The 20,267-nt window shown below is 37.9% G+C and overlaps 1 protein-coding gene across 3 annotated transcripts; it reads left to right on the top strand.

Annotated features, from left to right (window-relative positions):
- On the top strand, positions 1,377-20,256 carry PI4K2B (phosphatidylinositol 4-kinase type 2 beta). Of its 3 annotated transcripts, XM_021393949.1 has the most exons (11): positions 1,623-1,761; positions 3,537-3,655; positions 4,167-4,324; positions 10,231-10,431; positions 10,987-11,118; positions 12,495-12,648; positions 13,560-13,627; positions 13,878-13,977; positions 15,135-15,268; positions 16,025-16,084; positions 18,548-20,256. In XM_021393949.1, exons 2-11 carry the CDS (start codon positions 3,610-3,612, stop codon positions 18,719-18,721), a joined length of 1,227 nt encoding a protein of 408 aa, XP_021249624.1. In that variant the 5' UTR covers positions 1,623-1,761; positions 3,537-3,609; the 3' UTR covers positions 18,722-20,256. The 3 variants fall into 3 exon arrangements, with proteins under 3 accessions (XP_021249623.1, XP_021249622.1, XP_021249624.1); XM_021393948.1 differs by lacking the exon at positions 3,537-3,655 and having other exon boundaries at positions 1,377-1,647; XM_021393947.1 differs by lacking the exon at positions 3,537-3,655 and having other exon boundaries at positions 1,377-1,761.

The raw sequence follows: 20,267 nt of genomic DNA, 5'->3' as shown, positions 1-20,267 counted from the left end.
CACGGAGTTCTTACTGCAGTGGAACACCAAAAGTAAGAGCTCACGGTGATCACACACACCCCAGCTCATGTGAATGGCTCCTCGGGGCAGAACAAATAGCTCAGGAGTTTCTTGTTTTACTTTTTCAAAAGAATTAATGTTCAAATCCTTTAGAAGCCCAGGGACGAACTGCTTACAGTGTTTTTGTCTCAATCCCAGCTAGTGCAGCCAAAGGGAAAGGCACTCTTAGTGACCCACTGAGCAAAACGTGAGCCTTCTGCCATTGAATTCTGAACTGTGTGCTTGCTTCAGACGGCAGCTCATCGGTGTAATTGTCTGCACTGAAAATTACATCCATTGCCATAGCCTTTCTGTACCTGTTGGCTAGGCATAAAAGCCTATTCATTTGGAGTCACAGTTGTTTGTTTGCTTTTTATTAAAAGAAATGGAAACAGAAATGCACTGTGAGTGGATTTCATCAGATGTGGCTGATACCAATAATTACATAAGTAAATGGCATCGGGTTCCAAAGTCCACTGCTGAGAGGTAACCTGAGACAATGCAAACATGCTGCTGTAAGGTTTTATTTTGTTAGAAACCAAGCAAAGTCATTTTCTTTCCACGATGCAGGCGATGTACATGATGAATCATTGTAGTGTGAATAGTTATGAGAATAATGAATAATAAAGACATGCGATTACTGTGTGAGCTGAGAACTGGCTCTCTCCCAGCACAATCCAGAAGCTCAGTTCTGTACAAGTGCTCCACGTATATCTCTTTCTCCTGTATTTCACCAACGCCCCTGAGCACTGCGCCAACAAAACCCATCCCCAGATAGAGAAATGTGGGAGGATGCATCCCAGTCACAGCACGATGCACTGTCTTGGGGTTTGGCTGTGTTACCCTTATTTCTCTTAAGACAAGGGTGGCTGTGGGAACATGGAAGTAATTAAAGAGTAGATTCGTACTGTTCCTCTTGCTGTTTTTCTGCTTCCATTTGGAAATGACAGTGTACTGTGCAGAACAACATTTCATAAAGTATGGGAAAGTCGGGAAGCCGGAAAGTGGCCTGGAGACAAGCCAGCCTGACTTAGAAATGCAGAGCGTTACAGGGATGTTTTGTTGAGTCCCAGCAATGAGAATACTGCGAGCATTGATGTCTGACCGCCCGGAGGAGCAGCGAGCAGTCACGCTGCACGCACGCTGCCCTGTACGGCCTGTGTCCGCAGCACCTGACGCTGCCGCAGCGCTCCCGCCGTCAGCCTTCCTCCCCTGCGGAGGACGCGGGACGGGAGCCGCGCTGTGCAAGCGGAGCAGGACGGCAGCGTGGCGCCGGGAACGCGGCTCCTTTAAGGCAGGTAGCGGCGCGGGGCGGGACGCCGGCACCCGGCGCATGCGCAGAGCCGTGACAGGCCCGCCGCCGTAGCGCTGGCATCGAGAGCGCCATGGGCTGCGGCGGAGGTGCTTGAGTCCGAGCTCGCCCGGCGGCGCCTCCTCGCCCCGCGCTCGGCTCGCGGCCGCCTATGGAGTCGGGTCCCGAGGAGCCCGACGAGCAGCTGTTGCTCCTGTCGGAGCCGGCGCTTCAGGCGGGGCCGCTCGCGGGGAGAGCCGCCCCCGGCGGGGCCGTGAGGCTGTGCGGGGAGCTGGGGCTGGAGGAGGAAGAGGAGGGTGAGGAGGACTCGGGGCCCGAGGGGGATGGAGAGGAAGAGCCTCTCCTACGGGCGTCGGGCCGCGGCCGCCGAGCGGGCGCCGCCCGGGATAAGGAGCCCCGCGTCGGCGCAGGTACGGCCGCGGCCGCTGGGCTGGCGCGAGGGGAGCGGCGCGGGGCGCCCGGCGTGTGCCCCGAGGGGCGGCCCCGGCCCGGCCCCGCGAGTTGGGTGGGCGCACATGCGGGCCGAGCTGCGGGGCTGCCCGAGCTCGTGGGCATCTCCGTGAGCGTGCCCGCTGCTGCTAAGCCTTGTCCTTGCCGTTCGGTTCTGCTGGAACTTTCTTTGCGTCCGTCGCTTTTAGTCGTAAAAGTTCTGGCTGTGCACGGCTGCGGGCTGCTTTGTGGTGGGGCTGCCGCTGCTTCTGCAGGCTTTCGGGCTTTCTTCCCTATGACTTTTAAAGCAGATATACGTCAAGAGATTGCCTTTTCTGGGAAGGGTTTGCTGATGGAAATACATAGATTGGTGTCACTGATCAGTGTGTGCTGTTGTAATTGTACTTCTTACCGGAGATGAGCTTTAAAAAAGCCTTTTAAAAAGTTTTTTTTTTTAAAGCTTGAAAGAAGTTTTTTTTGCAAGATTGGTTTATTTTACAAGCAAACCAAAAAACCACTGATTTGAACAAAGCAGTCTCTGCAAGTAACTCTTCTTAAGTAGTCATAGAGAGTTCTTGCTAGCATAGTGTGTTTAACCATAAGAAAAGAATGGAATCTTGTTTTTTAACCAGTAGCACTCAGAGTAGACCAGGTGCGCGAATTGAAGGTGCTGGTAGGATGTTAGGGTTCTTCTGCCTTATTCCCACAGAGATTGAAATGGTGCTTTTAGCAAAACATCGTCCTTAATGTTTCTGAGAGGAGACTGGAGCCACAGGCCTTGTCCTGCTAGGCAGTGAGAGTGGTAAATGCAGAGATCTCTTTGACATCTCCCCTGAGATTATGTAAGAAAGCCTTAGAATTCCTCAGGACTACCCCTACTAATGTTAGCGTTAAAATAGCAGAAGGCTTAGGTTAAAGGACTTAGGGTGCTCTGCTTACAACACAAAATGTACTAGTTTAGCCTCTGTCATTGTTAACTTGATGGAAGAACAAGTAGAGGCATGTGCTTGGATGACAGTGCTCATATCCTCTTTAGGACAGTCTCATTGTTCAAGTGCAGCAGCTTCACAGCCTTACACACAACCTTGTTGAATTGGCTGAGCCCTGGCTTCCTGAATGGGTACTTTCTGAGAAGAGTAGTTCTTAGAGCAGCTGCAAGAAAAACCTTGAACAGTTATCTCTGTACATTCAGAAACTGAAAATAAGCTGTGCGACATTTTCACAGAAGAAGAAACCAACTTGGAAAACCCTGCATTGTTCAACAGATGCTAGTTAGGAGTAAAATGGCTTTTATTTCATGTGGAAACTGGTGAGAAACTGAAAGGAAACTTCTTACAGCTGCTCCCATCCTTGTTTGCATCCTATATGTTCTTATACACCCACGTTACTGCAGTAACAGAAGGCTTTCTAGTAGCACAGTAGCAACAATGAAAAAAAACCGTGTTTAAAAAAAGAATTTTCTCTTGAGCGTTCAGCATAATGTATTTTTTAAATTTAGCTGCAGAACAAATGTACTCAATTACCATTCATGGTGAGGACGCATGATTGAAGAATATATTCATAAAGACAGTAACGATTCTTATGAGTTTAGATTCTGGAGTGAATGCACGGAAGTTAAAGGCTGACCTCTGAGAAAGCCAGAACTCTCGGGTTTAAGAACTTACAGCAAGAAATAATTTGAACTTTTGAAGAAGTATTATTTCCTGCCAACTATTTAGCTGCTTTTAAAAAAAATAAATATTTGTTATCTACACAGAACTGATCTCTTGGTCAATGTGCAAAGAAATTCTGCAAGATGTTTACAGTTCTTTAGTGTTGAATGTGATGGCATGCTGTACTTGGTTGAGACGCTGATGCTTCTTGTCAGCTCTTCATGTAAGTCTGGGTTGTGAACAGCATGATTGTGTCCTAGGAACAGGTAATGAATGTGCTAGCCAAGCTGTTGGCTGAATAATGTGGTGCCATTCTGATACTCAGTGGGTGATGGACAGTTTGCTTTCACTTAGCTTTCTCTACTAAGAGGAGCAAAAACCTTTATAGAAGGGGAACATATGAATCCTCAATCTACATGTGCATTTTTTTAGTTGTTTTTTTTCCTCCTTTGGGCTTTGTTATATAAATATTAAAAATAATCATTGTAAGAGATAAACATTTTGCAGTGTTAGTCTCAAGTTAGTTGTAGATTTGGATGGTTTACTTTAAGTGAGGTTTATTACATGCGGATACATCAGTGTGCAAAGTCGCACTGATTTAACAGCAGATTCTCCTGCTTGCTGGTAAGTAGGCGTTGTCAGAGAAAACTATCTGCTTTTCTATGTATTATTTATGCTTTTATTTATTCTTAGTACAAATTGTGCTCAAGTTTGCTTATTTTCTTATTTTTCAGGGCATACAGGACACACTACTGATATGAATACATTTTTAGATGATCCAGAATTTGCAGAAATTATTATGAGAGCAGAACAAGCTATAGACTGTGGAGTTTTTCCGGAAAGAATCTCTCAAGGATCCAGTGGGAGTTACTTTGCGAAGGACAGTAAAGGGGTGAGCAAAATATTTCAAATTCAGAGACTCTAACCGCAGCTGGTTTAAAATGAAAATTTTTAATTCTGTTTAAAACCTTTTAAGTATTCCAAAATCTAAGAGACACAAGTACTGCGATTTCTAATGTCTTGCAGCGTAAGTGAAGTCCATCTAACTGTTGTTTCTCTGTTACAGTTTTAGCATGTTTTGAATATTCTGCACCGGATAAATATGGAGGAAATAAAAGGGTCTCTTCAACATCTGATAACAGCTCAGGGAATCTTTTGTGCAGAATCTAATATTTTGTTCTTTGTATGTTTTAACTGATTTTCTTAAAAGAACTCAGCTTCTGGTTTTTAGTACTGTTCAGAGTTCTTTAGCAAGCTGTTTTATGTTTTTTTTTTTCTTTCCTTTGTTAATTGTCTTTTATCTAGGATGGTTTGGTCAACATGCTCCTGTGGACAGGCAAGGAGGGTGATACAACCACCAACCTTTTTGCTTGCACTCATTGACTGAATCTTAATGTAGTGGTTTCAGTTTGCCTTCCTTTTTAAAGTGCCATTTACCACTAACAGAAGAGAAGGGTGAATAAAATAGGTGATAGTGTGAGGTGTCTTAAGTTTATTGTGAGAGAGAGAACTTAGCTAATGGCTTGCTTGAGAAGTTAGCGTTTTTGTTAAAGGAACTTTTATGCATAGTTGCTCATTGTTTTCTTTAAATCAGAAATACTTTGCTTATGGACCTGTTCCAAAAAACAGACTCCAGAACACTTTTAGCAAGTATCAAAAAGATTGTTCCCCATACCTTTTGATTTGCTATATGCGATTTTATTTTAAGCTCAGTCACTGGTCTTTACTCTTAAGTGGATATGCAGGTGTTTGTTCATTCTGAAGGTGCCAGTTGAGTTGGACTTAGAAACTGTAACACCTAAATGCCTAGGTTTTCAGAACATCTCTGAGATTGCTTTTTCCTGCATCCCCAAAAAAGTCATTTCCTACTTGTTTGGGATTTAATTTTCTTCTTGTGTAGCCTCTATTTGTGTTACTGGTTGTTGCAGAATATGTTCCTGTCTTGCCACTTTTAATAGGAGTCCATTTTGTTTTAATGACAATTTTCTGGTGATAGTGTTTATGCTTTTCAATGAGGGGTTTTTCACAGTAATTGCCTGACTTGAACTATGTTGTGATCTCATTCTGAACTTATTTTGAAGATGTCAGGTGGCAGAACTACCTGTACAAAATCTTCTCAGGACTGCATATGCGGTTTGTACTCCTGTGTTCCAGGAGCATTTGCTAGTAGTGAGCCCCTTTATCCTGTTGGAGAAGCGCCAAAGTACATTGGGATGGAGTCTTCTTGAAACTGGAAGAAGAAGTTGTTTCTTTCTCTAATCAGTTTGTGGGATTCTTGCTCATGCATATAATGCTATTTACGTCAAGATCTGTTCCAAGTTTCATCAGTCATTTTTTCCCCTTCAAGTCACTTCCCTACTTCAGTTTTGTTCTTTGGAGACTTTTGGCTTGTATACTTATATATGCATATTGAAACTGAATACAATTTTTAAAGAGATTCTGAAGAAGGATCATGTCTTTCCTTATATGGAATAGGAAAAAAATCGAAGTAACCAACTGCTGGTTTAACTCACTACTTCTTAAAAAAAAAAATAGAGTACATGACTTGTTCCTACAGTGTTATGCTAAAAATGCTGTTTTAAACTGCTCAAGTGTTTAGAGCTTTTCCCTGATACTGTGGAAAGTGTCTCATTCATACAAAGTTAGAACAAGTAGGGGAATTACTAGCAAAAATGACTCTCATTCTGGATTTCCACGTGTGCAAATCTCTTTGACTAGCAAGTGCTTTAGAAGCTCACTGCGTCCTGGGAGGCGTTGTGTTTTGTAACCGTAGTATTTTGGATGGAACACCTTTATCTCCTCATTTCTTACATAGTGATTTTCTTGCTGGTTTTATTTCTCTTTTGCTCTGAGATGTTGGTTTTGTTCATGATGAAGTTCCTAGTAGTGACTTGCTTACCTGCCTCCACTTCATGCAGGTCTTTGATTGGGATACGCTTAAGAGAAATGAAAGCTTAAATGAAGAAAAATTGGTAGAGTTTTTTGGTGGTGGTTTTATTACGTAGGCCCAGAAAACTTTCATTGTGAAGTTTGCAAGTACTTCCCACCATGGAACTGAGAATGAGTTCCTAGCTTTGAGTTCTTCTTTGCACTTAGAGCTTATATAATTTTCCTACCTGTATTAAAGATCTGATTAAAAAACTTTATTTTGGCAGTAGTGCTAATTCCATTTGTGGGATGGATTTCACATCCTGTTTGACAGAGTATTGCATCATCCTTCTTCAGAGCAGCTTTGTGACTTGCTTTCTCCTCCCTGTGCTGGGAAAGACCTTATTAAATGACATACTTAGCATTTGAACTGGTCAGCTTCTGGAACGTTTACTTGCCCTAATACCAACTTATAGCCAAAATGACTGTTACTGTTAGGTTGCTTTAATCAATGATTTGATTCTCCCAGAAAGATAAACCTATCACCTTTGTGCGTTTCAGTGGTATAGTTGTTTACTGATACAAAGCAGTTCAGTACTTAAACACTCCTGATGAATATTTCTTCATTTACTACACATTGTGTAACCAAGGAAGAAAAGGTGTCTATCTGCTTCAAACGCGGACTCTTCTGCAAGGTGTTTTTGCTGCTGGCTAATTGGTCATGTCAGTGCAACCTGTCTAGAAATTAATTTTGACTTGCAAAATTGAGACTGGTCTTCTAGGTTGTCTACATATTGAGTAGAACCAAGTGGCTCAATATCAGTGTCTCTGCAAAGTTTATGGAGGTTTTAACTTTAGGGAAAACTTGAAAATTGTATCTTGAGTTGTATACCGTAGCACAGAAAGGTTGAGGCAAGTAAGGGAATGAGCTAAGCTGCTCTTTAAGATGTTCAGTTTGTAGAAAGTACTATCTAAAATATGACTCAGAAGAGTTAATTGATGGCTTGGCATATACTGTCAAATACAGCATTACATTTCTGGGAAATGAAAAGCATGTAGTTCTGTTTTGAGGAGGTAGATGCGTGTGATTCTACAGGAGTAACAGAATAATTTTTTAAGAATTCTAGTATTGTAATTTTGACTGAAGTAGCGTACCAAGTAAATTCAGTTTCCCAGGTGTTTCTTTATTTTGTTGCTTTATCATAGAATGACTTGGGTTGGAGGATCATCGAGCTCCAACCCCCCTGCCGCAGGCAGGGCTACCAACCTCCATATCTTATACTAGACCAGGCTGCCCAGGGCCCCGTCCAACCTGGCCTTGAACACCTCCAGGGACAGGGCATCCACAGCCTCTGGGGAGCCCGTTCCAGCACCTCTCTACTCTCATGGTAAAGAACGTCCCCCTGATATTTAACCTAAATCTTCCTTCCTTCAACTTAAAACCATTTCCCCTTGTCCTGCTATTATCTACCTTTGTAAAGACTTTGTAAAGATTCCTCTCCTGTTTGTAGGCTTCCTTTAGGTACTGGAAGGCTGCAATGAGGTCACCCCACAGCCTTCTCTTCTCCAGGCTGAGCAAGTCTAGCTCCCTCAGACCCTCTTCATAGGAGAGGTGCTCCAGCCCTTTGATCATCATTGTGGCTCTCTTCTGGACCCTCTCTAACAGCTCCCTGTCTTCCTTGTACTGGGGGCCCCAGACCTGGATGTAGTACTCCAGATGGGGCCTCATGAGGGCAGAGTAGAGAGGGACAATCACCTCCCTCTCAGTGCTTGCCACCCCTCTTCTGATGGAGCCCAGAATACCATTTGCTTTCCGAGCTGCAAGAGCACACTGCTGGCTAATGTTAAGTTTTTCATCCACCAGGACCTCCACGTCCTTCTCTGCAGGGCTACTCCAAAGGATTGCTCCTCCCAGTCTATATATGTCTGGGATTCCTCTGGCGCAAGTGCAAAACCTTGCACTTTGCTGCATTTATAAGGCATAATTCCTAATATGTTCCATGCAGAGAACATAGTTTTGCATCCCAGACTTTTGTGTTACAGAGAATGTTTGTTGTAAGCACAAAGGCCTTTTGTGTAGGTCTAAATAGAATCGTAAATGCAATCCGCGGTTGCATAGAACTTGCTCATGATTTGAATATACCATTCAAATTGGAGATAAGTGTGCTGAAAACTTCAGGGATTTTTTGCCTCTTCGCATCCTACTCCTGTTGATAGTAAAGTTGTAGGATGAATGCATATAGTGATGTTTTAACTTATTTCTTCTGGTAGTTGGTGGAAGTGAATCAAAGTGGATATGTAAGACAGGTGTTGCTACTAAAATCTAGTGTGTTGTGTACTGCATTTCCAAATTGAATGAAATAAGTTCACTAGTGTTAGTGTTATCCAAAACAAGACTGAAAGCAGTTAAAAATTCTCTAGAACCTAGATCAACTAGTTAGTTTATCTCCATAATCTAGCTGAATTAGCAGATCCTGGGAGAAGAATGCTGCTAACTAACTACCAGCAAACTGTATTCTTGGTTTGAAGTGTAGATCGGCTGTGAAAATCGTAGTGCAACTACAAGCAATGCTTGTCTTTATTGAGATATTACTTCTTTTTTTGGTAAGGATTCAGAAAAGAACAAATATAAGAAAATATTTTTAAATGGATGTGTTCATTATATATTAGATAAAAATTTGATTTACTTAGCGTGGTCATGAGAGAAGGAATAAAAATACTGCATTTCTACAGTATTTCACATGAGCTGTAGAAGAGTCATTACATGGACCTTGTACAGTGGGCTAAATTTTATCACAGACAGTGGGAAGGCTATGTAATTTAGTGTAACAAAAATCTTGCCATTTGAGGTTAACAAATATAGAATCCTGTTGTAGGAGGCACCTTAAGAAATTATCTCTTTAATGCCTATGTTGTAGAGCAGGATTGTCTTAATGGATTTGTCATGCTCCTATGACTAACCTGTTCTTAGCAGCATCCTGTCTTGGAAACTACACAGCCCAGAAATTTGTTCTGGTCTTAAGCTGCTCTTAAACCGTAAGAGTTTTTCTTCTTTGCTTCTTACCTGCTGGGATTTAAGCCTATCACTTCTCGGTTGGTTAACACTAAATCTGTCGTTCCTTGTTTCTTTTTAGCAACTTATTATTTAGTTGATTTTGTGTCCCATTTTCTCTTCTTTAGGCTAAACAATCCATGGTTATACCTTCTGGGATCTGTGAATTGTGGAAGAATGTTTACTTTTTTGCATATTCTCATTTTTTTCCCAATTTCTCCAGTTATTTCACAGATTTCTTGAAGCATGATGTCCAAAAATGGACATAGTACTTTCAGTAACTTTAAGCTTTGTTACAAATATTTAATTGTGTCAGTATAAACTGCTACAGTCAGCTTCAAGTCAAGGAATCCCCAGCAGTAGTGATGCCATTCAATGGAACTGCCAAGAGCAAATTTCCATATATTCTCACTAAAAGTAATAAAATAGATACAAAAGATAAAATGTAATGCTTGATTATCAGCATTCTGTGTATTCCTTTCCTGGAACAATTGTGTCGCTGCCTGAAATGTCTAATCAGTAAGTTAACTGGTAGGCTGAAAGCGCTTCTTAAAACTACTTTAAAAACTACTTATATTCTAAAATACTTTCATTTTGTAAAAGTAGTAAGTGTTAGCTGTTTTTGATTTTCTGTTATGAAGAGAAGTTATTTTGAATTTGTGCTACCTCTAGAAAAGCATCTGATAACGCATTTATTTCAAATGCTATTTTGTTAGATCTAGTTTTATTATGTTGTGTAAAAAAAGAAATTGTATTAGGATTGTATAAATCCTAATGTTTAGGATTCAAAATAATTTTAAAAATTAGTTATTGAAAGTATTGGTTAATCCTTTGCAACTCAAAGTATTCATAATTTAATTGCATATTGTTTATCCTAGAAAACTATTGGAGTGTTCAAACCAAAATCTGAAGAGCCTTATGGACATCTAAATCCCAAATGGACCAAATATTTTCACAAGATATGTTGTCCTTGCTGCTTTGGCAGAGGCTGCCTTGTTCCAAATCAGGGCTATCTCTCTGAAGCTGGTGCCTACCTTGTAGATGACAAGCTGGGACTAGGAGTTGTACCCAAAACTAAGGTAAAAGTTAAAAATACATGAGTTATCAAATGCAAAAAAAACACGGTTACTGATATGTCAGGATCTGGGCTGTAGTTGTGCCTGCATTAGCTCTAAATCACTTCCAGACTATATCAAGTCCTAGTGCCCAGTGGTTTAGTGTAGAAGCAGTGACTCTGTGGTTCTTTGTTTTAAAGGATGAGCTTGAGAGGTGAATTAAATCTTTGGTGTGTTCTCCTTTTAAAAAAAAAAAAATTTTACCACTTTAGTATTTTCTGCTATTTTTCTGCATACTAATTTAGCAAGAAGCATAAGAATTGCAAATTCTGATATATTCCAAATAGCAGCATATAAAGATTCCAGTTTACAAGTACTTCATCACATTTCTCTTTGAGATACATGAAATAGCAAATATTCCCGCTTTCCTGTATTTTTTTTTCTATTGGACTTGCCTGATGTTTCGTTCTTTCTCTCTTGGCCACTGATCATAAAATTAACTGTAAATCAACAAATAAAATGTTGCAGAACAGAGTTGTGCTTTTAACATTTTTAATGGCAGCATTTTCTTATTTGAAGGTTGTCTGGCTTGTCAGTGAGACCTTTAATTACAGTGCAATAGATCGTGCAAAGTCAAGAGGAAAAAAATATGCTTTAGAGAAAGTGCCAAAAGTTGCTAAGAAATTTAATCGAATTGGACTACCTCCTAAGGTAAGATTAACAAGAAGATCAATGCATTTCCTTACTCTGGCGCAAAAGCTTTAATAATAAAAATAGAGATAACTTTAGTAGAAGAAAAACCTTGTTGCTTATTTATAAGCTCTCTCTGACTGATGGAAGGTTGATTAAATGTAATTGTTTTTAAGCAAAACCTGACCATTCTGTTGTGTTTTAATTTCTCTTAAACAGCACTTACAATCTAGCCACTTTTTCAGTTTGTAGCTTAGCTTTCTACTGGAGGGAAATAACATTAAAATTGTGTACTTCTTTCTGTTCTTCTCCTTTTCTTGACTAGTTATATTCCCTTCATTGCCTGCTGTTTTTTTTTTTTTTTATGTTGTGTGGTTGTTTCTCCTTTGCTGCTTTTCTAGTTCTTTCAGATTTCCTAAATCTTTCTCCCTTCTATTTCTTTGTTTTCTTTTTTTTTAGGGGCCTTATTGTCATGTTCATCCTACCTTCTTGTGTGCAGTATTCCTCTGACTACAACCTCACATCCTTCTTGTTGTAACCCCAGAATCTCGCCACAATGTTCTACTCTTAAACTTTTAAAACACTGATTATGTACAACTTTAGTAATCTACTTCTCCATTCCAGCAATTTGAGTTTCATATGACATATGTTATGCAAGCTTGTATCACATATTACATGGTAATTATGCACACTTTGAAGTTCATCTATATCTCAACATGTGTGCATCTATATACATTTTAATTCTCAAATATAATCCCTCATTTGAATTTTAATCATGAGTAACTTTTCTGTTGTCCGCACATACGGAACCTATTTCATCTGTGGTTTCCTTCCTTGGAGTCCTTTGGGAAGTGCATTTCAGTCATTTTCATGCAAAAAGTTTCTTGAAAAAAATGACCAGAGCTGCTGGTCTCATCAGTGAAACGCACAAGCTTTTCAGAGAGGAAGATTTTTTTTTTCTGCTGTTATTTTTGGTGAGTTTCCTATGAACTGATGAACCAGGTGTTTCCAATGAAAATAGATGTTACTACTTCATTTCAAATATTGCTATAACACTGAAGGTTCGTTTGTGTTAGTCTGCCTGTCTACTTTTAGTTCCTGGTAAATCCAGTGAGTGCTTAACCACACTGAAAATGAGACCAAAACAAAAAATCCTAATGATACGAGACTTTTTAGAAGTTTTCCAGAATTTAGAGAAAAACTACTAGAGAAAGAGGAACTACTTAATCTTGTTTTTTTATGTACTTTTTTTTTTTTTTTTTTTTTTGCTGGGTGGTTTGTTGTATTGCCTTCGGTGTTCTGAACTTTGAAAGGATGTTACCTGTTTTTCTGTTAATGTTAAAATTAGCTAAGGGCATGCATGGGTGTATTTGTGATATGGTTTCTTAATGTTTCAGGTTGGCTCCTTCCAGCTGTTTGTTGAAGGATACAAGGAAGCTGACTACTGGCTCAGGAAGTTTGAAACTGATCCTTTACCTGAGAACACAAGGAAAGAATTTCAGTCACAGTTTGAAAGACTGGTTATCTTAGATTATGTCATCAGAAATACAGGTATCTCTTAGTGTCCTGCAATATCTTATCAACTCACTTGAGGGAAAATTTGTAAATAACTCCGACTGAAAATTGCTGTTAAGGCTTTAGTGCATTTCAAATGTTTTGCTCACAAATGAAGGGCAGAATGTTGCATTTTAAAGGTTAAAAAAACCTTTATGTTCAAACATTAAATATTAGGAAATTATGAAATCCAAGCAACTTCTACTGGCCGTTACTTGATATTTTTAAATGATTTGAGAGTTTAAACCAAAACACTTATGCTTTAGCTGTGTCAGTAGACAATTAACTGTCTCTTTTGCAAAATTAGAAGAAAGGATGATGGGGTTACAGGAAGTATAAAAGCAGCTACAACTACCATTCCTTTTATGCTGAGCTGGAGACCAGTAACAACATGGCTTCACATCGATGCAAAATACTTTTATTGATTGTGACCAGGCACTGAACAGTAAACTGTGAAATGTGTCTGTTCTCCTGTGTTCCTGTTTCTTTCACTCAGAGGCTGACATTTTTGTTTCAACTTTTTGTAGGTGATTTGTTTCCAGTAAAATGCAAAGGCAGTTTTATCTAAATGCTTCTTTTGCTGCTTCATCTGAAGTGGGCATCTTTACTATTCTATAGGAATGACAGTGCCTGAAGATACTTTCTTCTTGATATTTTCCTGTATGTTCTATCAGTAAAACGGTAGTATATATGGCTCAAGTATGTTTGGTAAATATTTAATCTTTCCAATAAATGAGTTATCTTAAAGGTTTCACAAAAGATGTTTTGATTGGAGAAAAACTGAATGGTTTTGCCTGACTTCTTTGGTAAATCCTCAACTTGCAGTATTGCTTTCTGTATAATTTTGGGTGATGCTTTCTTTGCAAATGATGTGTTGAGACATGCGTTGTTTTTTTTTTTGTTTAAAGACAGAGGTAATGATAACTGGTTAGTCAGGTATGAAAAGCAAGATGATGGACTTGATCTGTCAGATAAGGTAAGAAAATATATTCTGAAAATGTTCTGATTTCTACAGCTGTTTCTGTGCTCTGTATTTTGTATTTGTGGGAAGAGCTCCTTTTTAATTGTGGTAGCTTAAAATTCTATGGGCTGCAGTTTCTTTGATAGTCCTTCATGAAATTTAAGTTTAATTAGTGAAGCTAAAACCCGTATTTAGTATTTTAATATATGTTACTATTTTTGTAAGCACCCAGGTGTCGCTAAACTTTGAAATATTCCTTCCGTAGGATATCCAATGGACTGAAACTGAAGAATCTACTATTAAAATTGCTGCGATTGATAATGGTTTAGCATTTCCTTTTAAGCATCCCGATGAGTGGAGGGCATGTATGTATTGTATTATTCAATCATCTTACTTTTGGACAAGTAATTTCTGAATAAGTATTTACAGTTTGGGTGATGATGGTTTTTATACTTCATTAAGCTAGCACTATATTGTTTTCTTTTTGCAGTGGCGTGTGTGGTTTAGACCTTTTTTTTTAGCTTTAGAACAGTATTAATACATAGATATTAATAACATTTCTCGCATTTTTAATGATGTTGTAGAAAGTGACTTTAATGCAAGGATATGCAAACTGTTTTAAGGGTACTGTTGTGAATAAGTAGACAAGCTACATATTATTTTTCCTTGTCTTCAACTTTAGCTTATTTAGTAGAAATTAACATTATGTCCAAGAAGATCAAAAATTGACATTCCTAATAAATCTAGATTGTTTCTGAAAATGACTACTTAGAGTTAAGAGGGAAGTGCCTGAAAGGGCTTAATTATGTCTGTGACCTATTAGCCAATTGGGTAATTGTTCCAGTTAAGTGTGGGCTAGTTAATAAAAGGCTATTTAATTACACCACTCTTAGCTCTGTGCAGTCCCAGACATCTGGATACTTGATAGCTACTGTCCCAGGTATCTCTGCTGCGGTCAATTCTGCAACTGTACTGGGGATGTGGCAATGAATGCTCCTCTGGAAGTAGGAGGAGACATGGCAATGTTAGTCTTCACTTTAAAAAAAAAAAAAAAAAAAAAGCTGTTTAATAGCTACATGAAAGGATAGGAATATTTCTCTCTGTATACTTAGAGGAAAACATCTTGATAAAATGAAGTTTTTAATAAAAATAGTGCTTTAGTATGTGTCAAGCATCTGAGCGATGTCTATTTCATTGTAGCTGTTATTTTATTCCAAAGGAAGTTGAATTACTACACAAGGAGTAAGCTGCTTTCGTTTACAGTATTAATGGATTAAACTAAATACTCAAAATATTAAATTCTTAAAATATAATTTCACCAATGAAGGGGGAAAAAAAAAAAAGGTACGTAGCTGTTCTTGTAGTTGCAGCCAGATGAGGTATAGTGAGGTAACAGACAATGTTGTGGAAGTGTGTGTTACTGATTACTTCCAGGAAGGAGCATGCTACTACAGCTCTGGTAAGCACTTGAAAATTTAATTTTTGTCTGTTGTTAATCTGAAAATGTTTTTTCCTGTGTTAGATCCCTTTCATTGGGCTTGGCTTTCTCAAGCACAAGTTCCCTTCTCTCAGGAGACCAGAGACTTGGTTCTTCCTCGCATTTCTGATATGAACTTTGTGCAGGATCTTTGTGAAGATCTTCATGAACTATTTAAAGTGAGTGGGATGGTTCTTTGAATTTGGCATTGCTGATATGTCTAACTGTTCCATTACAAGTACTAGCTAGTTTTTGTTTTTATGATTTTTGTCTTGTAAACCCCTTTCTACCAAATGATGAAATATACATAATTATAGGAAGCTATGTCACTATTGTGACTGATAGTAATCAGCTCATCTGAAAACCTAATTACCTTTATATATAGTGAAGTTTCACGTACTTGGTTAAGTCTAGTTTATTTTTTATAAAACAAGTCTCTGTAAACGCTCCTCTTAACATACCTCTGTAGTGTATATACACTTAAATTGAAGTAGGCCAATGAGTGTGGCACTAATAATTGCATCTTTGGCTCAATTGCATTCAGAGTCACTCTGGATTTTAAACTTCTGTGAAAGTTGAAGGATTTAATAAATCTGGAGGAGGAGGAATTTCTTTGATAGAGTAAAAATGAGGGTGCAGTGGTATAACATTGTGAAGGTGTTAAGGCTGCCTACCCATGCATTGAAGTGTTACTTATGGTAAAAGTAGAACATATCAATGTGATGAATCATTTATTTTGACACATCTAAATTGTCTGCAGTAAGCGGACTTGTTTGAGTCAGTCTGTGACTACTTGAGGCATCTTAGGTTTATTATAATGTTGATAGATATGACCATGCATATTGTGAACTTGATGATTTGCGTACCAAATACACAGTTGATAACATGGATCATTTCTTATAATGACTTCACTGTTTTATGTTTTTTTAATAAAGACCGATAAAGGATTTGACAAGACTACTTTTGAAAACCAAATGTCTGTTATGAGGGGGCAGGTAAGACTGTATTTTAATATTATTTAATTTGTCACAACTTCTCAGATGTTTGTTTTTCTGTTGGGGGAAAAAAAGCCCAAAACTCTGATTCAACTGAAAGGTACTTGAAGGCCTTTTCATCTGAGAAGACTATATTTCTTTCTTTCTCGAATATAATTGAGGGTTGTTTTTTTTTTTTGCGGGGGAGGAGATACACATGATACCTGTATATTCTTTGATACATTGAACAAAACACTGGAGGATAGTCACAAACTTGGGTGGAATGTTTGGTGGGTAATCTAGTTATGTTGTTAAAATAAATACAAAATAAAGTTGTATTTATTTTAGAAGGTTAACTTCATGGAAATACTTCCTACAATAAAGAAATTGTGTAGTAGAATTTCTTCATTCTAGCAGATGTCAGAACCAATGATTAGCAAAATAATCCAGGCATTTTCAGATTAGAATTTTAGTGATAAAATTATACTGGAACAAGAGAGGAGAAGGGTTTCTCTCTCCTTGCTGCTTCAAAATTGGTCTGATGTACTAGAAAACTAACTTCAAAAATAAATTTAGTTCAATGTAAAGTAAGCTAGGCTTAAACCAGTGATTTATGAAAACATAAGGGAATTGGGCTAGAGGAAATAATACTCCCTTTTGTCCTGAATCTATGGAAACTGACTTGACTGCATTCATAAATTCAGCATGGGTAGTTTAAGGCCAGACACTGGCAATTCCCAGAGTGGCTTAATCTGACTTTTTTTTTTCATGTAACAAGAAGTGCTTGGTGCAAGACTGCAGTTCTGCTTAGTCAAACATAATCCCCGTTACCATTAATTGTGTTTGCTGGCTAAAAGCCAGAGAACCTTATTATGCAGTTTAAAAGCTATTTCTGAAATAGGTCTGTGGAGAAGTTTGTGAAGTCACTGGAAATATTCTGAAATATTCATCTATCTTAACAGAGTTAAGTAGCTTTTTCGTGTTGTTGTTTTTGTTTGTGCTGAATCAGTTGGCTACAGGGAATCTATTGTTTAACAAAAAAAGATACAGGAAAAAATTAATCTGCATAGCTGAGAGAGACCTAGATACGGATGTCTAATTTAATTTGACACTAAAAAGGCAGAGTCCATACTCTCTCTTCCAACTTTTTCTTTTAGGTGTATTTCAGCAGAGGATTTTATTTTTAAGTCTCTCTGCCCTTGGAACTGTGTAATTGCAGGAAATGTCAGTTTTTTCAGACTTGGGTGTAGATAAGAAGAATGACAGAGTTATTCTTCAATGTTTGGAAATCCAGGAGCAAATGATTCCCTTAACGTTGATTTATAGAGTTGTTTTTGGTGTAAAGGCTGCAGTATGTTTGAAGGGGATGATAAAAGAATTGGATAACCAGAATGATTATGAAATACTGGTTTGCAGGATAGCAAAAAAAAAAAAAAAAACCCTGCTCTGTAGATATCTTGTTAAAATAGAGAGTTTAGTTGATGAAGATAAGAAATGAAATATCAAGAATAATATATCTTGCCTGTGAGGGTATTTATGAGGTTTCATGCATTATGAAGCTTTAAATCTGAAGCACTAAAAGTAGTTGGAAGCATATTTTTGTGAAACAGGAAAATATACTGGAAAGAGATTCAAGCCCAAGGTGAACAGTTCTCGAGCATATGGAGACTATAGCAAATGGTTATTGCAGACCTACGAAAGATTACCTTTGAACTTGGAAAATGTAAATTGGAGTTGCTGTAGGAACCAATTTGCAGAAAACCGTGCAACAATCTTAATCTGCAGGGTTCTTCAGCTATGAAAGTGTGCAACCCACTGATCTACCATTCATTCCACAAAGAAAGAAAGAAAGACATTGTGCAGTGGGGGGGGGGGAAAGGTTTGAGATTACAGGTAATGCAAGTATGTCAGCTAAACTGCATTTGAATACTTGTCTTAGTTTTCAGTAAAGGTAACATTGAACATAATGTAAGTTACCAGAGTAGGTAATGAGCACTGAAGTTTTGGAAGGAGAACAACAGATTCTTGGGAGATCTGAGGGCTGAATTTGAATCTTAGGACTGGATTTGGCATAGGTTAATAGTATGTTTCTGTATCTTCTCATATGCAAATAACTTGTGGAAAAAGTCCTGGTATATACCAAGTTAAATACATGTTCAGTGCTTTCTTCTAGGTTTTTTTTTATTAAAAAAGCCGTGTTCTTACGAGATGTGGTGAATTTGAAATGCTCTTAGATTTTTGTCTGTAATATCTTCCAGAATTTGAAGGATTGCTTAAAATATTCAACAAAAGAATAAAAGTCAAATAGCCATAGGATGTCAAAATGTTATCACATGAGGTACTTCTACTTGCAGTAGATTCTTCCTTAAATGAATTTTGTAGATGACTGCGTTATCAAATAAATGGAGTGATAGCTAAATTGAAATCCTGTTACCCACAATTTCATTTGCATGCTCTCACCTTACCTGCTTTCTACTCTTTTAGATACTGAACCTTACTCAGGCGTTAAAGGATGGGAAAAGTCCCATTCAGCTTGTTCAGATGCCGCGTGTGATTGTGGAGCGAAGTAGCACTGGAAGTCAGGGCCGAATTGTTCATCTGAGTAATGCGTTCACACAGACCTTTCATAGCAGGAAGCCTTTCTTTTCCTCCTGGTAGCAACAAAAATACATAGGGAAGAGTAATCTTCTCTAACTCCAGTAAGCTACTTCTGTGTAAAGGCTCTGCAATAATGTACTTCTGCTGTATACCAAGAGCTCTGACTGCCATCACCTCAGAACTTAAATTCTAAAGACTTAAGAAATGTATTTTGAATGTAATAAAAGTTTACAATTTTTGTGTCAAAATCGTGAATTCATATGTCAGGGAATGAGAAGAACTTGTCCATACTGTATTTTTATAGGCTAAATTAATGTATTCTGAATAATACTAAAGGGAAGATGCATAGTTTGCATATGCTGATAAACTACTTTTGAATACAACAGAAATTCTTTTTGTTTAATATAAATATGAGAACCTATAATCTATCAACTTCTTTTTATATGCTGTTTAAAAAAAAAAAAGTGGAATGTTCTGTTTGATTGTGAAAATGCTTTCCTTGGAATTTCTGCCTCATTTTAAGCTGTTAATAGATTTTCATAGGCTATTTACTTGAAAAAAAAAAAAAGTCATGCACTTAAGAAAAATAATAATAATACAAAAGTCCTTGACACACATGTGAAAGAGAGGGGGAGGGAAGGAGATGCTCTGGGTAGTTTTTTTTGTTGTTGCATGTTGGGACCAAAAATAGTTAAATAGCTTTTAATTGAATTACAGCAGAATTCATCCCCATTAAGTACACACAGTTTCTACTGTGACAGAATGAACTGAGTGTGTATTTTGGAGGGTGAAACTTTACCTGTAGTTTTTAGAACTCTTGTACTGAAGTACATGTATGGATAAATGTGATATTTCTTTATAGATCAGTTACAACAAAAGAATTGCACGTTGGTACAGGTTGGGTTTTTCCATATTACTGTGCTGATTATTAGTCACCAAAGCGGTTCTTCACAATTAATGACAGAAGCACTATTAATCACAAAGCTAGTCTGCCTCCTGAATTCCTATCCAAACACACTGTTATTTTTTGACTGGAAAAAAAAAACCTTACTGTAATATATAGAGCACAGAGACTTATAATTGGACCTTAACAATGTCATGCTCATTTGCCAATTTTCATTTATGTTTAAGTTATGTGACTTAAGACTTGATAGTCACGCTTCTAGATTTGTAGCTTATGTTATATAAATGTTTATTTTCATAACTTTCTGGACAGTGAAGACTAGGAATGGGAGAAAAATTGCTGCTTTTATGAAAGAGACTTTCAGTATTTCAGATATTGCTGTATTTTGTAATTCTAAGCAATATTGTTGAACTCAATAAATGCTTGTATTTTATATAATTTTGGATGTAAATATTACTGTAGCATGTCAGCAATTCACATGATTAACTGAAGTGTTTAAGCCTTAAATGTTGAAAAATAAAAACAAAAGGAATACAGTGTGATGGAGTTCAAAATAAGACTGAAATGACCACCTTTATAGATTTTCCATGATTTGTTTTTATCCAAACAGTTTATTAAAATTTAAAGAAGGTATTTATGTACCAGACCTCCTACTGAAGAAAATAAATGTTAAAGTCTAAAATGCACAGGATTTTGGCTCCA

This window comes from Numida meleagris, chromosome 4 (genome assembly GCF_002078875.1).
Source record: "Numida meleagris isolate 19003 breed g44 Domestic line chromosome 4, NumMel1.0, whole genome shotgun sequence".
Lineage (NCBI taxonomy): Eukaryota > Metazoa > Chordata > Aves > Galliformes > Numididae > Numida > Numida meleagris.
This window is presented reverse-complemented; position numbering and strand designations above follow the sequence as displayed.